This window comes from Calonectris borealis, chromosome 12 (genome assembly GCF_964195595.1).
Source record: "Calonectris borealis chromosome 12, bCalBor7.hap1.2, whole genome shotgun sequence".
Taxonomy (NCBI): Eukaryota; Metazoa; Chordata; class Aves; order Procellariiformes; family Procellariidae; genus Calonectris; species Calonectris borealis.
In genome coordinates this window covers 5,521,184-5,541,298 of record NC_134323.1, presented here as the reverse complement: position 1 = coordinate 5,541,298, position 20,115 = coordinate 5,521,184, and the positions used below count along the sequence as shown (strand labels likewise).

General features: G+C 37.8%; 2 protein-coding genes across 32 annotated transcripts in view; one reads left to right on the top strand and one right to left on the bottom strand.

The window, feature by feature from the left end:
- RPGRIP1L (RPGRIP1 like) overlaps positions 1 to 3,504 on the bottom strand; it is an 80,627-nt gene extending 77,123 nt beyond the window's left edge. For 17 of the 23 annotated variants that reach the window (XR_012675360.1, XR_012675361.1, XR_012675363.1 and 14 more), the window contains exon 1: positions 3,370 to 3,504. The gene's annotated coding sequence lies outside the window, so the exon portion shown is untranslated. Of the gene's footprint in view, positions 1 to 694; positions 838 to 2,870; positions 3,329 to 3,369 lie in introns of those variants that run through there. The other 6 variants (XM_075161121.1, XM_075161114.1, XR_012675367.1 and 3 more) reach the window with 5 other exon arrangements.
- Positions 3,505 to 3,573: 69 nt separating this feature from the next.
- FTO (FTO alpha-ketoglutarate dependent dioxygenase) overlaps positions 3,574 to 20,115 on the top strand; it is a 258,747-nt gene continuing 242,205 nt past the window's right edge. For 6 of the 9 annotated variants that reach the window (XR_012675371.1, XM_075161129.1, XM_075161133.1 and 3 more), the window contains exons 1-2: positions 3,588 to 3,744; positions 12,267 to 12,347. Coding sequence is in view for 8 of the 9 variants with exons in the window: in XM_075161129.1 (XP_075017230.1) it covers positions 3,706 to 3,744; positions 12,267 to 12,347 (120 nt within the window). In the remaining variant the exon portion in view is untranslated. Of the gene's footprint in view, positions 3,745 to 12,266; positions 12,348 to 20,115 lie in introns of all 9 variants that reach the window. The other 3 variants (XM_075161131.1, XM_075161130.1, XM_075161135.1) reach the window with 2 other exon arrangements.

Here is a 20,115-nt window from a genome sequence, read left to right as displayed (position 1 = left end):
AAAGACCTGCATCAGAGGACAGAAGTGACACAATAAAACCCACAGACATTCCATTAAGTATCTGTTAATTCTCTCATAACCAAAACTGCTGCTAAAAATATGCCTATCTTCTACCAGTAAAGTCTTCTATCATAAACAAGTCTCCTTATGGCTTTGTCCAAAAGGAATGAAAAAGATTAATGGAAGTTTAGTTTCCAACAAGTCAATCTTGCTTTCAATCTTTCGGTTTTTCATCATTAAAATTTAGGATAAAATATTATTTCCAGCTTTCACTGTTTATAACAACCTGAGCACGTTTTTCTTTCGTGTGGAACAAATGTTTCCTTGTCATGACTGTTGAAACACCTGAACTGATCTACACTTGTAGATTAGCAATAAGGTTGCCGTTTCAATGCTGTCAGTCACAGAGAATAATACTTTGTGATGTTGAGGTCCATGGCATGCAGTCATTGTAACCAACGGCACAATTCTAATGACAGATACATATCAACTGGAATCCAGCTCCTCAGTGTTCTCAGGTTTTTTTGTGTTATTCACACAAATCCCTCAAAACTTTTTTGTAATTTGTTAAATTAGCGCTATCTGCAGTCATTGACTTCACTCAGGTCTACGTTCATTATTTCAGACATTATTGTATGTCACTGTATCAATATCACTACAGCAACTGCGATTAAAGTGAAACACAAACCCTTACCTCTAGATGATCAATCCAAATTTGGTTCATGATGGTAGCAAGGAGAAGATGCTACCATTATATGTCTTTCTAGAACGTGGTTGTCTTAGTCTTCACAAATCAAAAATGACAGTTTTTTTGGCAAATTTCAGAGAGGTCAAGAGCTAAACAGATATTTTATCAGCACGACTCTGCAATGTTTGTGATCTATCAAAATCAAGCTTCAAAAACTCTAGCACAATAGGCATAGGCAAACGTTACTGTTTTTCACTATTTGCCACTTGCTAAAGAAACTTTGCTATGGATATCTACCTGTTATTTTCAGTGTGAAAGAAATCCATTAATTTAAAACACAAAGACAAAACAACACATGCTTGTCCCTCGAATAAACAAACAAAAGCCCCCTTGTCAGTAGTAAAAACAGCAAACCAACAGAAATATTTAAGTTGTAAGCAAACAAACATAGCAGGGCTGTACATGAAAGCCAGTTTTTACTGGCAACATGACATGACTTGAAGGCAAGTGACAAAATAAAGCTCCTATAAACCTAAAGTCCCGAAAACTTAGAATGGTGAAATTTTCAGAAGTAAAAGGAAGAATTAGTTGTTTCATTTTCATTACAAAGTGATGAAATTAAGTATTCAGCTTTCTTTTGTCCTGGGCCACAGGAAAAGAAAAAAACAAATTAACTGGTTTTATGAAAAAGAATGTTTTTAGATTAGAAATAGTACAAACGTGCCTCCTGGTTTTAGGGAGGCAAAACATAATTACAGATTTAGAATTTGGCCTGGCAATCTAATTGCCTCATTAGTAACATAAGTACCACCTATGTCTTTAATAATCACTAACATCCATCATTTATGCTTCTTCTCTGAGAGAGGACACTTCAAACAGCAAATCATGTGTTACATATGTTACAGTTACTTTTTGAATATTATCTCAGTGTTGATCACAAACACTTAAAATTACTTTCCTTGCAGTCAACAGTTAGAGCACTATTTCTAAAAGCATATGAAATTCCTCCACAACGTTCCATATTACTTCTTTGGAAAGCATTTCCAAAGTGATTCAAACTGACAAAATTGTACAGCAACATTGCTACAAAAGTGATTGTACTTAAGAGTCCAGCATTTCCTAAAATAACGCATAATAAAGCAAAAGAGATATAAATTTGTATTTGCATCTGGACAGACCCACATGCCATGCTGAACCTCAACAACTTAAAACAGTTTTTATTTCCAAGAAAGGTTACGTTACAGTCACTTCAGCACTTCTTGTTCCTAAAAAATAAGAAAAAAGAACTTCCTATACAAAACGAGGAAAATTTTCCATATCTCTGGGATTGACCTATAAGAATTTCAAGTTTGGTATAAGCAAGAATTTTACATAGTTACTGAAGTTAAAGAAACCCTAACTTTCTTAGACACTGCACTACTTACAAAACTGGTGCTATCACCACCTGTATCGGACAAATTACTACAAAAAACTGCATCCCAGTTTGCAGTGTTATGCAAGACCAGAGAGTAAGGAGCGTGAATACTGAAAGTTAAGCATCAAAGCTCGTGCTTTAGGTCCAAATTCTTATGGAATAACTCACAGAAGCGTACTGTTCTCCCAACATCATTCAAATGTAGTAGAACTGAGGAGGGATTACTTAAATTTCCAAAAGTTCTCAGCCAGTGGGCCTAGAAGGGACAGTTTCTAGTGAAATCTTAAAAATTACGACACTTACGTAATTGTTTCAACATGGATTTAGAATTTCATGGGTCTTGGCCATGGCCAAGATGATGCTTTTCAATCAAAATCCTACCGCACTTCTCTGCTAGAGAGAAGAAGGAAAAAAAAAAAAAGGGAGGAGAGACAGACCACCCACCTATCTTAGCCTATCACAAAGTATTTCCAGCCTACATTCCTCCTCTATTGATTCCTTAAAGATGTTTGCACTCTATCGGGCTTGTAATCCAAAATAATCTCATTTATTACTTGGTAGGAGTACACACACATATCATCCTTCAAACATCATCTGTTGCAGTGTTGCGAGTTTTAGGAGGTGGAAAGGAAAAAAAGAGAGAGGATATGGAAGATATTAGGAAACGAGGTCACCACATCCTGCTGTAGTCTGAGAGAAAAAACATCTCTCAGACCTGTACACAGACCTGTACTGCAACACAGAAAAATCAAAACAACCGTGTCTTGCCTTCAACATATTTTACAAGTGCTTTCCAATTTTTTCTTCAGCTCCGCCAGTTCTGACAATAACTTACACGACTGGAGGGGGCAGGGAGGAAAGGTAGCGTTTGCCTCATGAAGGAACGCCTACACTACCCGCTTTTTCCCGCCCTCGGGCACAGGAACACAACTCCCGCTTGAGTCCAGCAGCCTTTTTACACACATAATAGAGACCACAACTGAGGAGGGCTATAGAGCTACTTTTAAAAAATGGTGAGACACCCTGCGTTTTCCCACGGGCACTAAGCTGCGAGCGAGGGAGCCTCACAGGTCTGAAACAACCGCTTCAGGAGCGCAGCCCCAGGCCGGGCTCCCCCTCAGCGCGGGAGAGCTCCGACCCCCGCCAGCCCCGCTCCTCAGCGACACCCCCGCTTCGGGACATGGCACCACATCCCCCTGAGCGGCTCCAGCATCGCTGTCCTCCCCCCACCGTGCCCCAGAGGAGGAAAGGCTTCCCCCGTACTCACAGCTCCCTGCCAGCCCTATGTCTTCTCTCAGCATTCTGCTAGCAACTGCTTCTGTTGCTAACCAAACCCTTCCACTTCCGGGGACCGCCGCTCCCCGCTGCCTGCTGGGAGTTGTAGTTCGGGGAGGGGCCGAGCACCGCCTCCCTGTTAAGCGGGGGACTACAGCTCATTTTCGCCACGTGCTTCCCGCGTCCGTGCCGCGGTGCGTGCCGGGAGTTGTAGTCGCCCTGGAAGCTGCGTGTCAGGCTGGTGCCGGCGGGAGCTGCGCGGAGCAGCTGGGGGAGGTGGGCTCCTGCCGCGTGCTGCTTCGGGCGGGCGGCTGGCTGAGGCGGCACCATGAAGAGGCGAGCAGGGGAGCGGGAGAAAGAACTGAAGGTACCTTCTCTTTGCTTCCTGCTCCCCTTCAGCCCTGAGGAACGCGCCCATGGCGAGCTCTCTTTCCCGTGGCTGCTGCACGGCTTGTGGGGCTGCAGGGGGCAAAGCGAGCCCGCCTGGGCTCCGGCAGCTCCAGTGCCGGAGCGGGAGCCCCGTGTGAGGGGACTCTGAGGCCGCCGTGAAGTTTATTGTGACAGGGAAGCCGCCCGAGCACCGAGCTACCTGCCGCGGTGAGGCAGCCGGGGGGCTGCCGGCGGCTGCCTTCCTGCGCCGCCTGCCAGGACCGCGGCTGCGCGCGCTGGCAACGGTCGCCTCGTCCCCGAGTCTCTGCAGCGGCTTCGAAGGGCCGACGGCAGCACCTCCCCAGGCCGGAGCCCTCGCAGGGCACGGCCCAGGCCTCGAGGTCGCTTCCGTTAGGCGTGCCCCGTGCTGGAGTAGCGCGCTGTGCCGCCGGGCACGGGGCCGGAGGAGGGGCTGCGAGGCGGGGGCCGGGGCAGCCCTGGCGTGGCAGAGGTCTGCCTGCAGCCGGGCTGCCTGGGCGGTGGTGCTCCCGTAACTTGGAAATGTTGGGATTCCTCCCTCCCCTAAGGAGGGGAACCTACTACAGCTTTAACAGTAGCTAATAATAAAGTTATTTTACTACCTGGGCTTGGATATTTTAATTTAAAAGGGAGTTCTACGGTGTTATGTGAGAAAATCATAGAAGTAAAGGTATGTCTGGTTTTGTCAATGCAATCTCAGTGAGATGATGCGTGATGTAACCGCACTTTTCTTTTCAAATTTAAAAGCACTCTTGCTCTACACCAAGCCGAACCTAAATAAGCATTTCTAATAATAGTATTTTTTCTTGATAATGTGTTTAGATGCAATGCTGTTACGTGCTTACATTAAAGAAGTAACTGCGCTGTTTGTGTAAGCGAACAGCATTGCTGAATGTTTTGCTGTTTCAGGTGCCTTTGAAGGGCTTGTTTCTACCACATTGTGCAATGTTTGACTGCAGCTCTTGGCGGTTGTTGTACCTCTGCTGATTTTGTTTACAAAATAGTAGTACAGAGAAGCAGTAAGTTACTTGTTTGAAAGCATACTGCTGATTTTAGTGATGTTAATGAAAGGAAGGCTAATTCTGTGATAAATTTAGAAAAAGCTTTCTAAGGTGGTAATCTGGTTCACCTGTCTTTGCATACAGAACAGACTGGGTTTGGTATTGCTATTAATTTACTATTTAACATTAAAAGTTATTTCACTCTAGGGGCAGGCAAAAGGTCTGACTGACGTTTGCAACTAAATATTTTAATAGAAAAATAACTTTAAAGGCTGTTCACAGTAATAAGATTCTTAACAACTCTTTAAGGCCAACCTGGTCATTTTATAATTAGTCCTTCTGCTATCCCTCATCGTGGAAAGACAGTAACTTCAGTGTTTCGTTTGTGTTCTGCTCCTTCTATGTATGTGAAGACACAAGCAGATGTAAGCTGTCCCATCCAATCCAATGTGATTACGCTGCAGAAAAAAACCCAACCCATACCTTTTTTTTTACCCTGTACACTTACGCTATCCATCCGAGGGCTTTTATCTTTGCAATATATCTCAAACATATATGGGAATCATTTGCATTAGGAGAATAATTGCCATTGGTAAGATAATCATTCAAGGATGTGTGTGAGGGAGTAAGAGGATGGAACTGTGAACTACGCTGGCAAAGGCTGGGGGAGGGCAAGGCGCTTGAAGAGGTATCAGAGGAGCAATGCATAAGAAAAACTCAAGGAAGCTAGAGTGAGAGAGTACTGCCTTAGACACACCTAGATGTTGAAGGTGCACAGAGAAGGGTGAAAATTAAGAAGAGATCCTTATAGAGAATTTAAAGGTATGAATACTTATAGGATGCCTTAAGGGGGATGTTGTAAGTTGGGTACTGCTTGAGAGAAACTTTGAGTATATTGAAAGTGAAACAAAAGAAGCCTGTAGAATGTCCTAGAATAAAGGATGCCAAAGGAGAATGCAGCAATGCAAAGAAGAGGGGTTATACAAGAAGAAATGTATGCTTTCTTTTCATGGGAGCCTCCTCATACTGGTATTATTTTATACAACTTAATTAGAAATGTAATCTTTGGGTTCCTGGCACTATGCCAGTTCATCCTTCAGTCCCTAGGTTGTTCGCTTATGTTGCTCGCCTAAGAAATACTGAAGGCAAAGGAAGTGTGTATTTATTGTAGTAGTTCTGCCAAGACTTCCATTTAGACTTCCTGATCAAAATATTTCATAGCAAACCAAATATTAGTGAGGTTAACCCGACATCTTCTGGAGAGTAAGATTTATGAGGCCTACTAATGAGAGGGAAGTGGTTGGCTAGAGAAGCTGGTTTGGATTATGTATCTCCTGGCAGTGTCTCTGTTCTGGAGAATTAAATCCTGAATAAAACTCCTTGTTTTGCTATAATTGTGTACAGTTAAATGCTATCTATCAGAAGCCCGGTGATTGGCTTTTGCTTTGTAATTATGCAGTATGTTTCTTATATGTGATAAGCTGTTCTCTCTCCCTCAAATTTTCATGTGTATAGCCAGTTTTGATTTATGCTGTTATAGAAGAACATTTCTATTCCAAGTACATGTGGTAGAAATGCTTTAGAGTGCAGTGCTGTCATACAGCAATTTCCACTTTGCAGATCACTCAATTGGATTGAGTAAGATTGAGTGTGTAGCAGAAATGAAATTGTTTATGCTAGTATTTGGCGTTCCAAGCCCAAGAGGAGAAGGACGCAAATTCATTCCTGGGAATGGGGTCTGAAAAAAGTTGGGAAACAACAGCCAGAAGTTAATTACTCGGCTGTCTTAACACCATCGTGGGGATGCTAGTGTCCTGTGGAATATTTCTGAGTCTTAAGTGGACAGAAAAACATGATTATTCTTAAGTTTCTAAAGACATCTGTAGAGATGTTGCGCCATCAGCTTCTCTGTTCTTCCCCGTAACAAATACTACTTCTGTGCATAAAAACAGAGCTGTTAGAGTAGATGTTGCTCATTAGCTGGAAAAGCATTTTAATGAAACAGTCCACTGGAGGTGTGTTTCATTTGTTTGTGTTTGTTTGTTTTAACTTAGAATTCAGTTTTAATTAGTACAGTTTATAGTTATTTTGATTCTTTTTTCTTTACACTGTTGGTCAGAGTTTTGGTCAGCTTGCAGTAAACTTTCTTTTGCTGGGTGAAGAAAAGGTACCACATGAACTAAAACCAAACATAAAGTTCTTATTTGGTAGTCTACTTAGATTATTTTCTCCTTTTAAACTTGGGAAGACCGCTGTTTTGCTTTTAGAATGTTTATTATCTTGATTAATATTCAGAGGTTAGTTAAGAAAGTTCATCTTTAATGTAGGACTCTTCTCAAGACTTACTTAGTCAAAGTTTTTTTTTAAGTAAGTTTCAGTGCGACAGATGCCAAGTTCTAGTAACTACCTTTATATGCTTCCTCTTGCCACTCTTTGCATATTAAGACCCTATGTCATTACCGTGTGAAAGATAAGATGCTCAGCTAGTCTGGAGTATTATTTTCTTTTACTTTAAAAGGATTACATTGATGGAATAGACCGCTAAACCCAGTTCACAATTACCTTATATAGCTGTTTATGCTAATTCACATTACTGTGAAACCAGAACTGACTGCAGAGAATGTATTCCACAGACATTACTGTTATGTTTGTACAGCTCCCAGCACAGCTGGGACCCCAATCCAATAAAGTTATTGCTATACAAATAATAAATGCATCAATATGCACCTATCTGAATATTCACAAGGGCTTTTACAAAGACATTCATGTGCAATTTCACATTTGTGAGACATGTTAGACAAAGTGGCAAGGAAATATAAAGCTTTAAATAACACAAAGCTTTGCATGTATTTTATTTACAAGGAGGAAAAGGGAATATACAGTGTTTTGGCTGAGATTTCAATGAAGAGTCTTATTTCCTGCATCATCCTCATTTTTGTTGTCTGGAAAATAATATATATTTACGAGATAAAATAGGTTGCTTCAACATATTAATACTCAGGGAAAAATAGGCAAGTATTCTCAGAGCACTTAAGAGCAGGGGAATGATTTTAGGATTAATACTGAAAAATGTCACCCATACCATGCAATAAAGTATATAAACTTTAACATTGTCTTATCATGGTTTGTTCAAATATTACGTTAATTTCTTGTTTCCTGTTACTGTTCTGCCTTGTGAGATATAAAAACATACAAAATTTTCTAACTGACAGATTAAATAGATTCTTTTAGAAGTTGTATTTAGGAAAATTAAAGTTAATGAAACAGCTTAGATGCAGTTAAATAAGCTTCTTGTCATGTCATATTTCTGCTTAGGTAAATGGTGTGCAGGTTTTAGCAGAATCAGCAGCCAATATGCCAGTAGCAGTTTTTGCGGTAATCACATTATTGGTCCTTCCCATTATTAATGAGACCATAATTAAGAAATAGTGTTGATAGTCACATAACACATGATTTGTATATTGGAAATGGTCAGGTAGAAGCCTTGCATATGCAGAATAAAATACAAGAAAGAATGAGTGGCAAATGTTCCTTGCTTTTAAATTCATCACATTCCTGCTGCTTAAATTGCCTCAGCTGCTAATGCTGGAACCATTACAGTAATGGACTCAGCAAATGAAGGAGAACCAAGACATACACACTTTATTACTGGAGGGGTAATTTTCTCTTCATCTGTAATAGCAGCAGTGCCTAGTATTGATCAGACCATCAAGATACTAATCCTCTGTAAAATTACTTGTTATGACTGAAAATGTGTTAATCCAAATCAGTCTGTGTCCTGACTTTCTACTTACTATTGAATACAGACTATTAGATGGTTTATTTTTTGTGATTTAAAGCCTTTATGTTGATAATAGTAGGAGCTTCCTTTGCAAGAGCGCGTGCTTAATCTTAGCTATGGCCCAGGGTTGTCTTTTTGTTTTAACTAGAACATCACCCACTTAATTAAGAAGTGCGTGTCTATCTTGCTGCTCTGAATTATATTGGTACTTTAGGCTCTGCAGATTTATTAAACATGTTGTTTTACATTCAGTCTCTTGTTTTTGCTGTAAATAAGAACAAATCTATGCTTCAGATATTAGAATCTTCTAAGATCTTGGAGCTAAGGATGTGAGGAGCATGGATACTGAAAACAGTAATTCATGTTTTGTTGATTGTGGTCTGTAAGGCTATTGTGTATGAGAGTAATGTAAGAGAAGTCAAATGCCAGGGGTCTAAAGGTCTTCAGTTTACTTTGATCCTAGTGATCCACTACATGAGACAGTGGTGTGGGAGCTGTGCGTATTCCATGTCTGAATATGCACTCTTGGGAAAGGTTCCTTTTTTTTTTTCTTTTTCTTTTTTTTTTCCCCCTCTGCCTCATTTATTTTTTCATAGTCTTGTATGTTAAGATTGTAAGCTCATGTCTGTTACTTGTATAGCCTTTAGCCAACTAAAATTTTGGCTCGGTTACATGCCACAAGTATAATAGCTGTTACAGGTACACAGTACCTCGTAGCACGTGGCTGCTTGAAATTGTTCTATTAACCCTGACCTTTCAGTAGACTTAATAATATGGGCTCCTACCACATGACAGCCATTGGTATCTTGCCAGCTTATGAGGGGCAAGAAGTGTCTTAGAAGTGGGACAAGATGCAGAACTGGTTGCTTATTTTAAAGAATCTGGTAGTGTTCCATGCATTTTAGGAAACTTGGTGGTGGTGGTGTTGTGTCAATTAGATTTTTGCTCTGGCAAAATGAACAGCATGCTTATTTACCTAATTACCCCTCTGCTTTCTTTTTTTGGTAATAATTTAACTGATTCAGCTTGTATCATTCTGAGAGACTTCACATTTCCTAAAAGATATTTGTACTCTGATACCTTTACAGGGATTTTGATTCCTTGTCTTCCTCGGAACACTAATTTTTTTTTTCCCCCTTCTAATAAAGAGTATGAACAGAACATATGTTGCTTGCTTAATTTTAATTTCCCTATTGAACAGCCTCTTTACTACTAATTTTCAAGACAGCAGATTAGAAATGTGTACAGCAAAGCATCTTGTGTGATGATGTGGTGATTTGGAGGAGTTCAGTTATTCAGCTGAAAGCTGCGCTGCCAAATGTAAGATGAACTTTAAAGTTTTCTGTTGTCTTAGTAAATTTGCAACTAGACTTATTAAACATGAGTATGTTCTTAAACAGCAACACTGAGACAAAACAATCATTTACAAATCCCGTGTTAGGTGTGCAGTGTCTGAAAACATGATGATAGTTGTTTACATTCTTTTTCAAATATTTCTATAACTTGTGGCATTCAGGAAAATTAAGTTTACCCCAAAAACCAAGGGAAAGTACATTGTGGAAATCCTTCCTGTTTTCTGTAGAAAATAAAATTTCATGTGGATTGAATTTTTGGTTTTGAATAAACATCTTAAAAGAGAAATCTTTTGGAAGTTGTTAGCAGGTAATTCAATTTCAGAAAGCTAGGTAGTCTCAGGTGTGGGTCACCCAGACCCTGTTGTCTTCTGATTCTTAGTTTATAATCTTACAAGATTATAAAATGAATTTAGTTTATAATCTTAGAAGTTTCAGGTAGAAATCAGCATTTTTGTAATGAAGCTATAGTGAAATGTCTGAGCTGGAGATGCAGTACTGGGCCTACTTTCACTTTTATTTATAGATTTGGGAAATATTTAGTGAACAATAATTATACTTTTCCCTTTTACAGCAGGTAGGATTCAGTTTCATCTGACCCAAGTTAGTGAAAACTAGACAGGCCAGATAGTGAATGCCTAAAGCTTGTTTCTGTTCCCAGTGCAATTGGTGATTAAACTTACACAGCCTTCAGCTGAAGCAGGATTCATGCTTCTAATAATTCATAAATTTCTTAAATTATTTAATTAACCTTTAATGACCAAGAGCATCCAAAATATCATGTGATCCTCTTCCCTTCAATTGAGATTAAAAAGCACTATAGTGTATTACTGTATTCTATTAGGTTCACTAGTGAAGTGCAAAACATGGTTATGAATATTTATTGGCATTTAAAGTATGGGACAGATGAAACATATCTTTGAAGCCTTCTGGATAGAAAGTGGTAGTGCTGTAATTTCAAAACACTTCTTTTAGTTACTGAAGTCTTACTATGGGAGGAAATTCTGCTCTACCTTATTTAGCGTAATAGTTTTTTGCCTTTGTACACATGCTACGCCACTTTCTACAAGAATTACATCTTTATCTCCTAGAACTTGTTCAGTTTCATTTTGCCTTTTTATCTGCTGCTCATCCCACCATTTTTATTTAAGACTGTAAAGTTACTTCAGTGTAACTGCTATTGTCACCTTTGCCCTCAGCTAATCAAATAGTTTACCTTGAGGGAAGCATTTATCTCCCACTTTCATTATTATTATTTTCGTAGCTGTAAAGATATATATTTTATGTCTCCAGAAGGCTGTAACAGTGAAACGAGGTATTGATCTGCTGTATTTGGCAATTTCTTTCCACCTTGCCATCGATATCATGTCAGCCTCTGTCTGTACTGTGGTTGACCTCACAAATAGCTCTTTATGTTCCCATTGGATTCAAATGATATACTATGCTCAAAACTAAATCAATGAATGATTATGAAGTTTTTAGTATTATTTCATAACCCCCAGGCAACTGGTACTTCATGCAGTGAATACTTGAAAAGGTAGCTGATTAAAATACGTTGCTGATTCTGTTCTAAGGTTTTAAAATTTTATTGAAATCAAACATCCCATAATATTAATTTGGGGTCTGATTTGCGTATTTCTGTACAGATACTAAAATTACTGAAACTTCTGCCTGTAATTCACCACAGACACTCCAGTCTGTAATGGCAAAAGATTTTACTTAAAGCAAAACCTCCCACTTCTGATGCATGCTGTGTCCTCTGTTTTGAGTGCAAAAATTTCACGCACTGGATCTTGCCAGTGAAAGATCATGAATGTTACACTGTACATGCTTTTAGGGGAAAAAACGGAGGCAAAGATCAGATAAGGTTTTAATCTCCAAAAAGTGAACAGTAAGTTTAAGCAACTTTGTGATCGGGAAACATTGCTATTACTGCTCTGTAGAATCATACACCTTATGTATTCTTCTAACAGCTTAACTGGTAAAATTCATGTTCAAATACACATTTAATAGATTTTTTTCTTTATTTTTTTAAACTCTGAATGGAAATAGGTAGGATTTTTACAAGCATTTAAAGGACTTTAGAAGCCCAATCCTACTGATACTGAATGTGCGCTCAAGTTGGGCAAGAAGCTTTTAAAAATCTTGACTGTTGTCTCAAAGCAGTAGGCCTCTTGAAATGTACATCTGTATTTGGAAAGGACTGGTTGAAGATTGCGTACAAAAGGATAGGTTTGTGCAAATTAATTAAGCAACAGCTTGTAAATCTGGAAACAATTTGTATTTGGCTGTATTCTCTTCTGATTTTCTTCCACATTTACTTCTAACGTACATGATGTCATTGCAGCAGATAACGATGCTCTTGTGCTCAAAGGAAATACTTCATTGTCTGGTATCTAAATCATGTGATGGCAAACAACTTCAAACGGTAAGATATTGAACAATGCATATGTGTGTACCTAATCACAGAATGAAAACAGAGCAAATCATTTAATTCAAAGAAACTATGTAGGAGGAGAAAGTTATTTGGGGCCTTCTTCGTAAACAGTGCATATAAGCAACAGTGAAATGACCATCTTTCTGGATTGGAAAGCTTATTTAGAGTCAGAGTTTAGATAGAAATTTCTTATAATTTTTTGAAGAAAATGAGCATTTGTCAAACATGATGCTTTTGCAAGACATTTATGCAGAAAAATTGTGAAAAGGTGTTCCAATGAGATAGAGTATTTCAGTTATGTATTCTGAGACCATGTAAGTGGCATATTTTAGTATGCAATGTAAAAACATTGGAAATTATACCAAAGCTCTGATCAGTTTGAAACTGGTTTTGTAAGCCTGGAGTTTTTCTGAAACGTAGATGAAAAATTTTTTGTGTACTGCAGCTATTATGAAATTCAAAAAATCCACTTCTGTCTTCTAGGTAGGAGCCCAAAGGTAATTTTTACTAAATTTGTTATTTCAGATTTCGTATTTGCTGAGTATAATGGAACTGACCTGATAGGAGGTAAGATCAGAAGGCAGTTCCATTCCCCACTTTCTAGCCATTCCCTTATCAATCCTTTAGAATAAGATGGGTTGAATGAGTTGTGTGGCTCCTTGCATCTTTGGTAATAGGAAAGAGAAATTGTTTTGGTTTGGTTTGGGTTTTTTTCTGTGATGACTAGTTCAGTAGGCAGTTATCTTTTATGGATGTTCAGTGCTCTGGTTTTTGCCTCTGGCATGCGAAATGTAAAAAGTGTACTGTATTGGTGGTTTTGTTTCTTTTTGAACTTCATGAAGATGGTGGTAGTTGAACTTTTCAAGAGGAAAAGTACGGGGACAAATGTTAGTTTGCATAGACTTCTCCCATTCCTTGAAACAGAAGTTATTAAGCTTCTGCTCTATCAAGCTTAGAAGCCTTCTGGTATGCGCTGTCTTTCATTTCTTAAACTTCTGTCACTGGTGTCTGAAAAATAGTCCTGTGATATAGTCATATGGACACTATCAATCTTGGTTCATTCGAAAGTGTTTATGGAAAGCATTTATAAATAGACAAAAATGAGATAAAAGCAGGTTATGAGTACTGCCAATTTTTTTATTTCCTAGCCTTGTCACTTTAAAAGACTTCAGAAGTCTTTTACTTGCATTAGTAAAAACTCGTATTCCTGGGTGCCTTCCTCTTTAACCAATTTTGCTTGAATGTGTCATGGGGAATTTCTGTATATTTGGGAATAGAGCTATTTTGTATTGTATATTATATCTATCTGTATGATATACTGTGCACTCCTCAGATAACAGTAACCAACAGGTAATGTAGCAGGAGATCTAACACACAGTTTGGTTCCCTCTCTTACTTTGTTTTGTCTTTCCTCTGGCCAGTATTGCCTTCTCCCAGTATTTAAAAAAAAAGGATTTTTTTTTTTCAAAAAAAGCTTTTTTGTTCTTCTGGGTTTCTTTGCATTATTAGTATTCATATTTTCAAGTTAATGTCCATGAACTTTTCTCCAGTATTGTTGCAAAAAGAGTTGAAACTTGTATGAAATTTCCTGACTCCAGGAACTGATACTTTAGAAAACTTCTCGTAATCACTTGACTGTTGCAAGTTGTGGGGCTTGATAACAGTATATAACAGAGTTCTTAGTGGTGTTCTAGCTTAAACTCTTATAAGAAACTGTAGATATTGGTCAGCCTTCCTGAACTGTTTTAAAAATGTTTTATGTTACTGAAGTATTTGTATTATACAGTGTATTTACCTGTGGTAAATCTGGTGTATCTTCTCATCTATTATTTCATAAGTTTATCCTCACAAAACATCTCTGTAGTAGGGAGGTATTTTTCCCTCTTCTGCAAATGGAAATTAAAGTGCAGAGAAACATTAACTTTCTTATTATCACAAGTAAATGGGTAGCATATGATAGGCATCAGATACACCGCCTACATTCTTTGTGACTGAGCGGTGTGTGTGCGCTAAGTCCGGTTCATTGGGACAGGGGTTGACTACCTGAAATAGCTGGTGCGTGTGTGTGCATGCACTGTGCAGCTCGTGATGAAAGAGTCAGGAAGTGCAGTAGGTGTGCAGTAGCAGTATGCTCTTCAACAACGAGGAGCGAAGTTAGGACACCCAGAATTTAAGATCTGGAAATCTCAGACAATACAGAAGTGCTTCTGAATTGATTTGGACCTCATTATAAGACAGAAAGAGAGGAAGCAACTGGGGAAGATGGATGTGTAACCAAGCAAGACCTCTAACAATTAAAGCATGCTTTTTTTTCTCCCACCCTCATAGAGTGTAAAAGATGTTGATGAGCTTTCCCCAGATTTGTAATTTCTGCTATAGATAGGGCCCTCTTGCCTAGAAAAGCCTTGAAATTTGTCCTTCGGTCCAAAGTAACTATGATTTTATGCCTCCGGCTTTCTGAAAGCTATTCATTGTGATAAGGACAGTAGGTTGGTCATTATCTATGATTTGAAAAGTGTTGATAGTATGACTTGTGCAATAGAACATATGAATATAGTTCCTGCCTTAAAGAGTTTGTGCTGTGTGTGTCTCTGTGTACGTGACAGACAGGTGGTTTTATGCTTCACGATCCAAACATATTCCTCATAAATACTGACAATTCATTTTCTCTTTAGTTTGCAAAGTGCAGTTTGTGAATAGGGTCTCTAATGTGTTGGTATCATGACAGAAATTGATACGGAGCAGTAATGTCACAAGCGGGATAATACCAGTGACCCAGCAAAAAGAAACAAGCACTTTGCATGTTGAACTGTTTTGTTAAAGGGCAATATTTGGCCCTGTAAGTGCAGGAGAGATGGACTATTCATGAAAAGGGCATAAAGAGCTAACCCATATGATCCTTTGTCAGCCTGATTAAATTTAGTGTCAAGCATTCATTCATATGAAAGATGAGCGGCATCACTGTTTATCTAATAAAAAAAAGTATTTCTATTTTTCCTGAAGTCTTTTATATGTTAATACAGGCAAACGTGAATATGATCACATAATTTAAATGTGTAAGTAAAAAATATACATCTTTACTGGCAATGGGTTAAAAATAAGATGTATATGTTTTATGCAAAATAATGCGATTTCATTGTTAATCATGCTGTTCAAGCCATAACTCCACACAAAACAGTGCTTTTAAACAAATAGAAAATACTATTATTGTACCATTTATAACAGAAATGCTTAGGATATTTAGAGACTGATGTGAAGCATTTATTTGCATGCTTTAATGTATGCTCCTATTGCAATATTAATATACAAATGCAGAATTAAAGTTCCACGTGATTGTATTAGCCCTAATTATAAGGTGTTAGGCTCTGCTTTTCAATACTGGAAAGAACCCCAGTATTTAGAAAAAGGGGTACAACAGATGTAATTTTGGAAATAAATGCATGCCATTACAAGAAAATCGAAGGATTTCGTGTGAAATAATTGAACTTCTCTTAAATATTAAAAGAAAGAGAAGGGAAAAAGTTTAGATGTCTTTCCCCTCACCCTTCCTACCCTGCCAAATCTGGCTTGCCTAAAACAACTGCTGGGAGTTCTGTTTAACATTATGCTTTGCATGCATTTGTGATTTGAAATAAAAAAAAAAAAAAGTCAAATTTGAGAGAGACAGTTTGAATGGCATGCTGTCAGTTTGGCTCTTCATGAATTGGCAGTGGTCTCATTTAGGACCTTCAGATATGTGTCTGCCTGGACAGAATGAGAACATTTTGCATGTTCTTCAGAAGACAACCACTCCTTGCTGCCGCACAGTATTCAGTGGTGCATGACAGTTGCCCTTCATTGCTGTCTTCTTCGAACTTAACCTTTGACCGTCCACTTAGTCGCTGCGCAACGGTTGGAGCAGGCCAAGATGTTCATGAATGACGGGCATCGGCCTGCAACGTGCTTGTCATTATTTGACTGTCAAAAGTAGCCTGCCATTGGGCTCCATCAAGGTTTGAAACCTATGTGCAGCAGTCCATATTACTTAACTTCCAAGACTGTCAACAGAACGATCAAATGTGCATAAAAAATGTGTGTTGAATACATCTTTGATCATAATATAGGGAGATGTTTTTTGTGTGTGCTAAATGTATTCATATGACTTTCACAGGGCCAAGGGGTTGAATCTGCTGCCATGGTAAAAAGTGAACTGTTGTCTCCTGTGGTCTAAGTTTCAAATAGCACAATTTAGATTTGAACAGCTCTGCCAGTTAAACTCTCAGCTTGTCTTGCGTATCCTATCAGCTTTTCAGCCAGCAGTATAGACCAGTGGTGCCTGAGGTTAGCTGTCAAACTGGAATGTTATTTTGGATCTTGCTGTAATGTAATATTATAGAAGGAGGTCAGGCTGTGTGATTTGTAAAGCAGTTGTGCAAACTTAAAATGACTGAAATGTTGTTTATTTCAGGTACTTTTTTTGTCTTGAAAGACTTGAAGATAGAATTTATCATAAAAAAGTAAGAAATCTAAGGCAATATAAAATGGTCATATTTCTCTCAAGTACAGAATACAGTGCATACAAGAGCATCAAAATTCAATATGAAGAGTCAGTAAGGCTGAAATTCACTAAGTGATAAATGCTCGATGTTGAAAATATTTAACAGGCAGACATTTGTATCTTCTGATAATGAATGCTGAAGACATTTGGGGCTGAACCTCATACTTAATTTAACGAATGGGAATTGTACCCCTAGATTAATTAGGAACATAAACTTGGTGTGTAGGTAAACCTCTTATGCAAACTATCATATATTGCCAAATAGTTTGAATTGCTTCATGCTTGGAAGAGCCACTTCGTGCTTTAGTGTAATATTCGCTATTTACTTGGGCAAAAACTATCTGTAGCTGCAGTTTATTTTATTGAATTTCAAACATGTCTCTTTTCTTCTCTCAAAATATCCTGGTTCCTTTGCAATTGAAATGGTATATCAAAATGACATCGCAAAATATAAATATCAGCTTAAAAAAAATGGAGATTCACTAGAGCTTGTTCATAATTACTTCTATCCAAAGCACAAAAATAGCCTTATCTTGCTACCTGGCTATAAGTTTTTTTTTTTCTTCATGTTTCAAAACATCTTCATGCTAGTTTAGTAAAAACAATAAAATCATAGAAAGTGGTTAGTGGTTAGATTGCTTAGAAACAAAAAGAGTGTTATTTTCATAATATTTTTGCCCTCTGTGTATTTTCTGAACCAGGTTTTATTTTTTTTTTGCGTGCAATGTCATTTGCAAGAGAACTCAGTTCAGGTGCACTGATCTAAAAAATTAGATTGTGTCATGGAGATCTCTTAGTCTTTGGTATTCTTGCTCTTAATCTTAAATGCTGTTGCTGTTTAATAAGTCTAACTCTTTGATTTCAGTCTTTGCTAATGCATTAATATGTGCCTAGTCTGAAATGGAGTATAAAATGCATGCATTCAGATGTGTGTTTGCATATATATATGTATATGCATGCCATAAATGTGCAAAATTCTTGGGCAAATAAAGTGGTCTGTTATTATATGTTAAAATCATGTTCTTTTACACGCTTTATTCTGGCCACGAAGTTGCTGTTACTGCTTTATGTTTCCCTCTTCTTGAGTAATGTATACCTACGCAATATGTTTTGGTGAAGGAGGACTGAATTTTGAAAGTGTATATATGCAAAAATGCAATCATTTAAGTGCATTTAAGTGTACAAATAAATAATGAGCACTTCAATAATAAGCCATTGTATTTGTTGATATGGTCTCTGAACTCAGAATTACTTTCTTGGTCTCCACGGTTTAAAAAAAATTACCAAAGCGAATAGAAAAATTGACCAGACTATTTTCAAAATAAAGGAAAGTTATTTTCCATTTCAGAAAGATGTTGGTCTTTGTCTTACTGTACAAGTCAAGGTTTAATTTCTAGTGGGAGTTAGGATTTTTTTGTAGTTTGTAGTTGTGTTCCTGGGAAAAAAAAGTTAGGCTCTTCAAGCACAAATCTATTATTTCACTTAAAGTATGGAATACCTGTTCTTCCTCTAACCAGAGGCTGCTCTTTTGCCCATTTTGAAGTAATATTTTACACTTAGAAGCTGAGCATCATTATGCAGTTTATTGCAAGTGTGTTCATATCTTTACATTTTTCCAGAGAAAGTCCTTTTATGACTGCTGTCCAGTCTGTGTAATAACTAAGCAGTTTGTGTTGATGTTCTTGCTCTTGCCCTGCAGATCTTTTTAACTTATCACTACTTTAAAAGGATGTGGAGAAACCAGTTTATTAACATAAAATGCAATAAAAAGTAAGTTCTCATGTACAAATGGTTATGTATTAACAATTAGGAGGTGGTGTCTTTTCCCATTGTCTTAAAAGATATAAGGAGCGTTGCCATAAAAGTGTTTTCCAACTTTCTTTAGGCATTAGAATCAAATGTTTGAAAGTGAAAACACAGCGAATAAAGACAACAGCAGTTAAGTGTCATTATTTTGTTTTGTGTTCTGAATTAAGAGTATCCTGCCTGGAAGCAAAATGTTTTCATCAAGCAAAGAAACTTCTGAAGTTGTTTTCAGGATGGCAGGAGGTGTACATATGCTTTTTATTTCAACTTCCAAAAGTGTTAAAAACTGCATAATTGTACTTGAGAGGTTAAACATCCATGACCCTCTATGGTGTTATAGGAGAAAATTAAATCCTATTACCCAAAATAAGAGAGGTAGATACCTTAAGGGAAGTACTTTGTTGTCACCTATACTCCCTGCAGTACAAATACCAGCTTGTCACAAAGGTTGAGACCTTTGTAGTGCATTCTTTCAGGGTACAAATCTGTCTCTCTTCTGGCTTTAATGCAATAGCTGTGAAATATCTGTATTAGGTAAAATAGAGGTGAAGGCACCTTAAGGGCACTGAATTCTTATCTCTTTTTACTAGCAGTGGTGTCAACATGTACTAAAATGTGATGACCTACTCTCCTCTTTGATAAAAAGGAAAATGACCTGTCTACTGTGGATGGTGATAGAGTTGCCTGGGGCAGATTATATTGTCACCTTCTTTAGTATTGGTGTGTACAAAAATAAAAAAGGCTAGGATATTTCTGTTTACCATAGAAGTATTTGACATTTCTAGCTACTGATAAAATATACTCAGGGGTAGAAAGAAGTAACTGGTTTATGCTACTAAACAAGGTTGTGAAGAAACGCAAGATTCTTTATCGTGTGAGCCCTTGGTATCACAGGACACGTGATACATTTCGAATGATTCCTTCTGACCACTTCAGACACTCAAGGTTCAAGTTCTGCATTTAACCCTGCTTTCTACTTGTCTGTGGCCTTTTGGTACATAAAAAGCTGACATCTCTTGAGTCATGTCTTGAAATTCTGATGTACCTGTGTACTGTGCAACTGAGAGAGTTTAGTCATGCAGTTAGGTAATACAAATAACAATATTTCTTATCTTCTGTAAATAATTGGTGTCCTATTCAAGATGCTCTCTCTGTAGCATTCCAAAGGATTTATAGTTTTGTAACAATTAATTTAGCAGTCACTATGGTTAGTCATTTATTATAACTGTGAGTGATGAAATATATAAATAACTTTGAGAGTTGATTTAAACTGTAGAGCTGGAACATCTCAAAATGTTAAATATAATTTAAGCTATTAGTAATATTTCTATGGCACTCTGTAAATTAAATGAAGGTGCTCTTCATGCTGATCAGAAACCGGACTTAAGGATGAAGGAAAGATTTCTGTTATGCTTT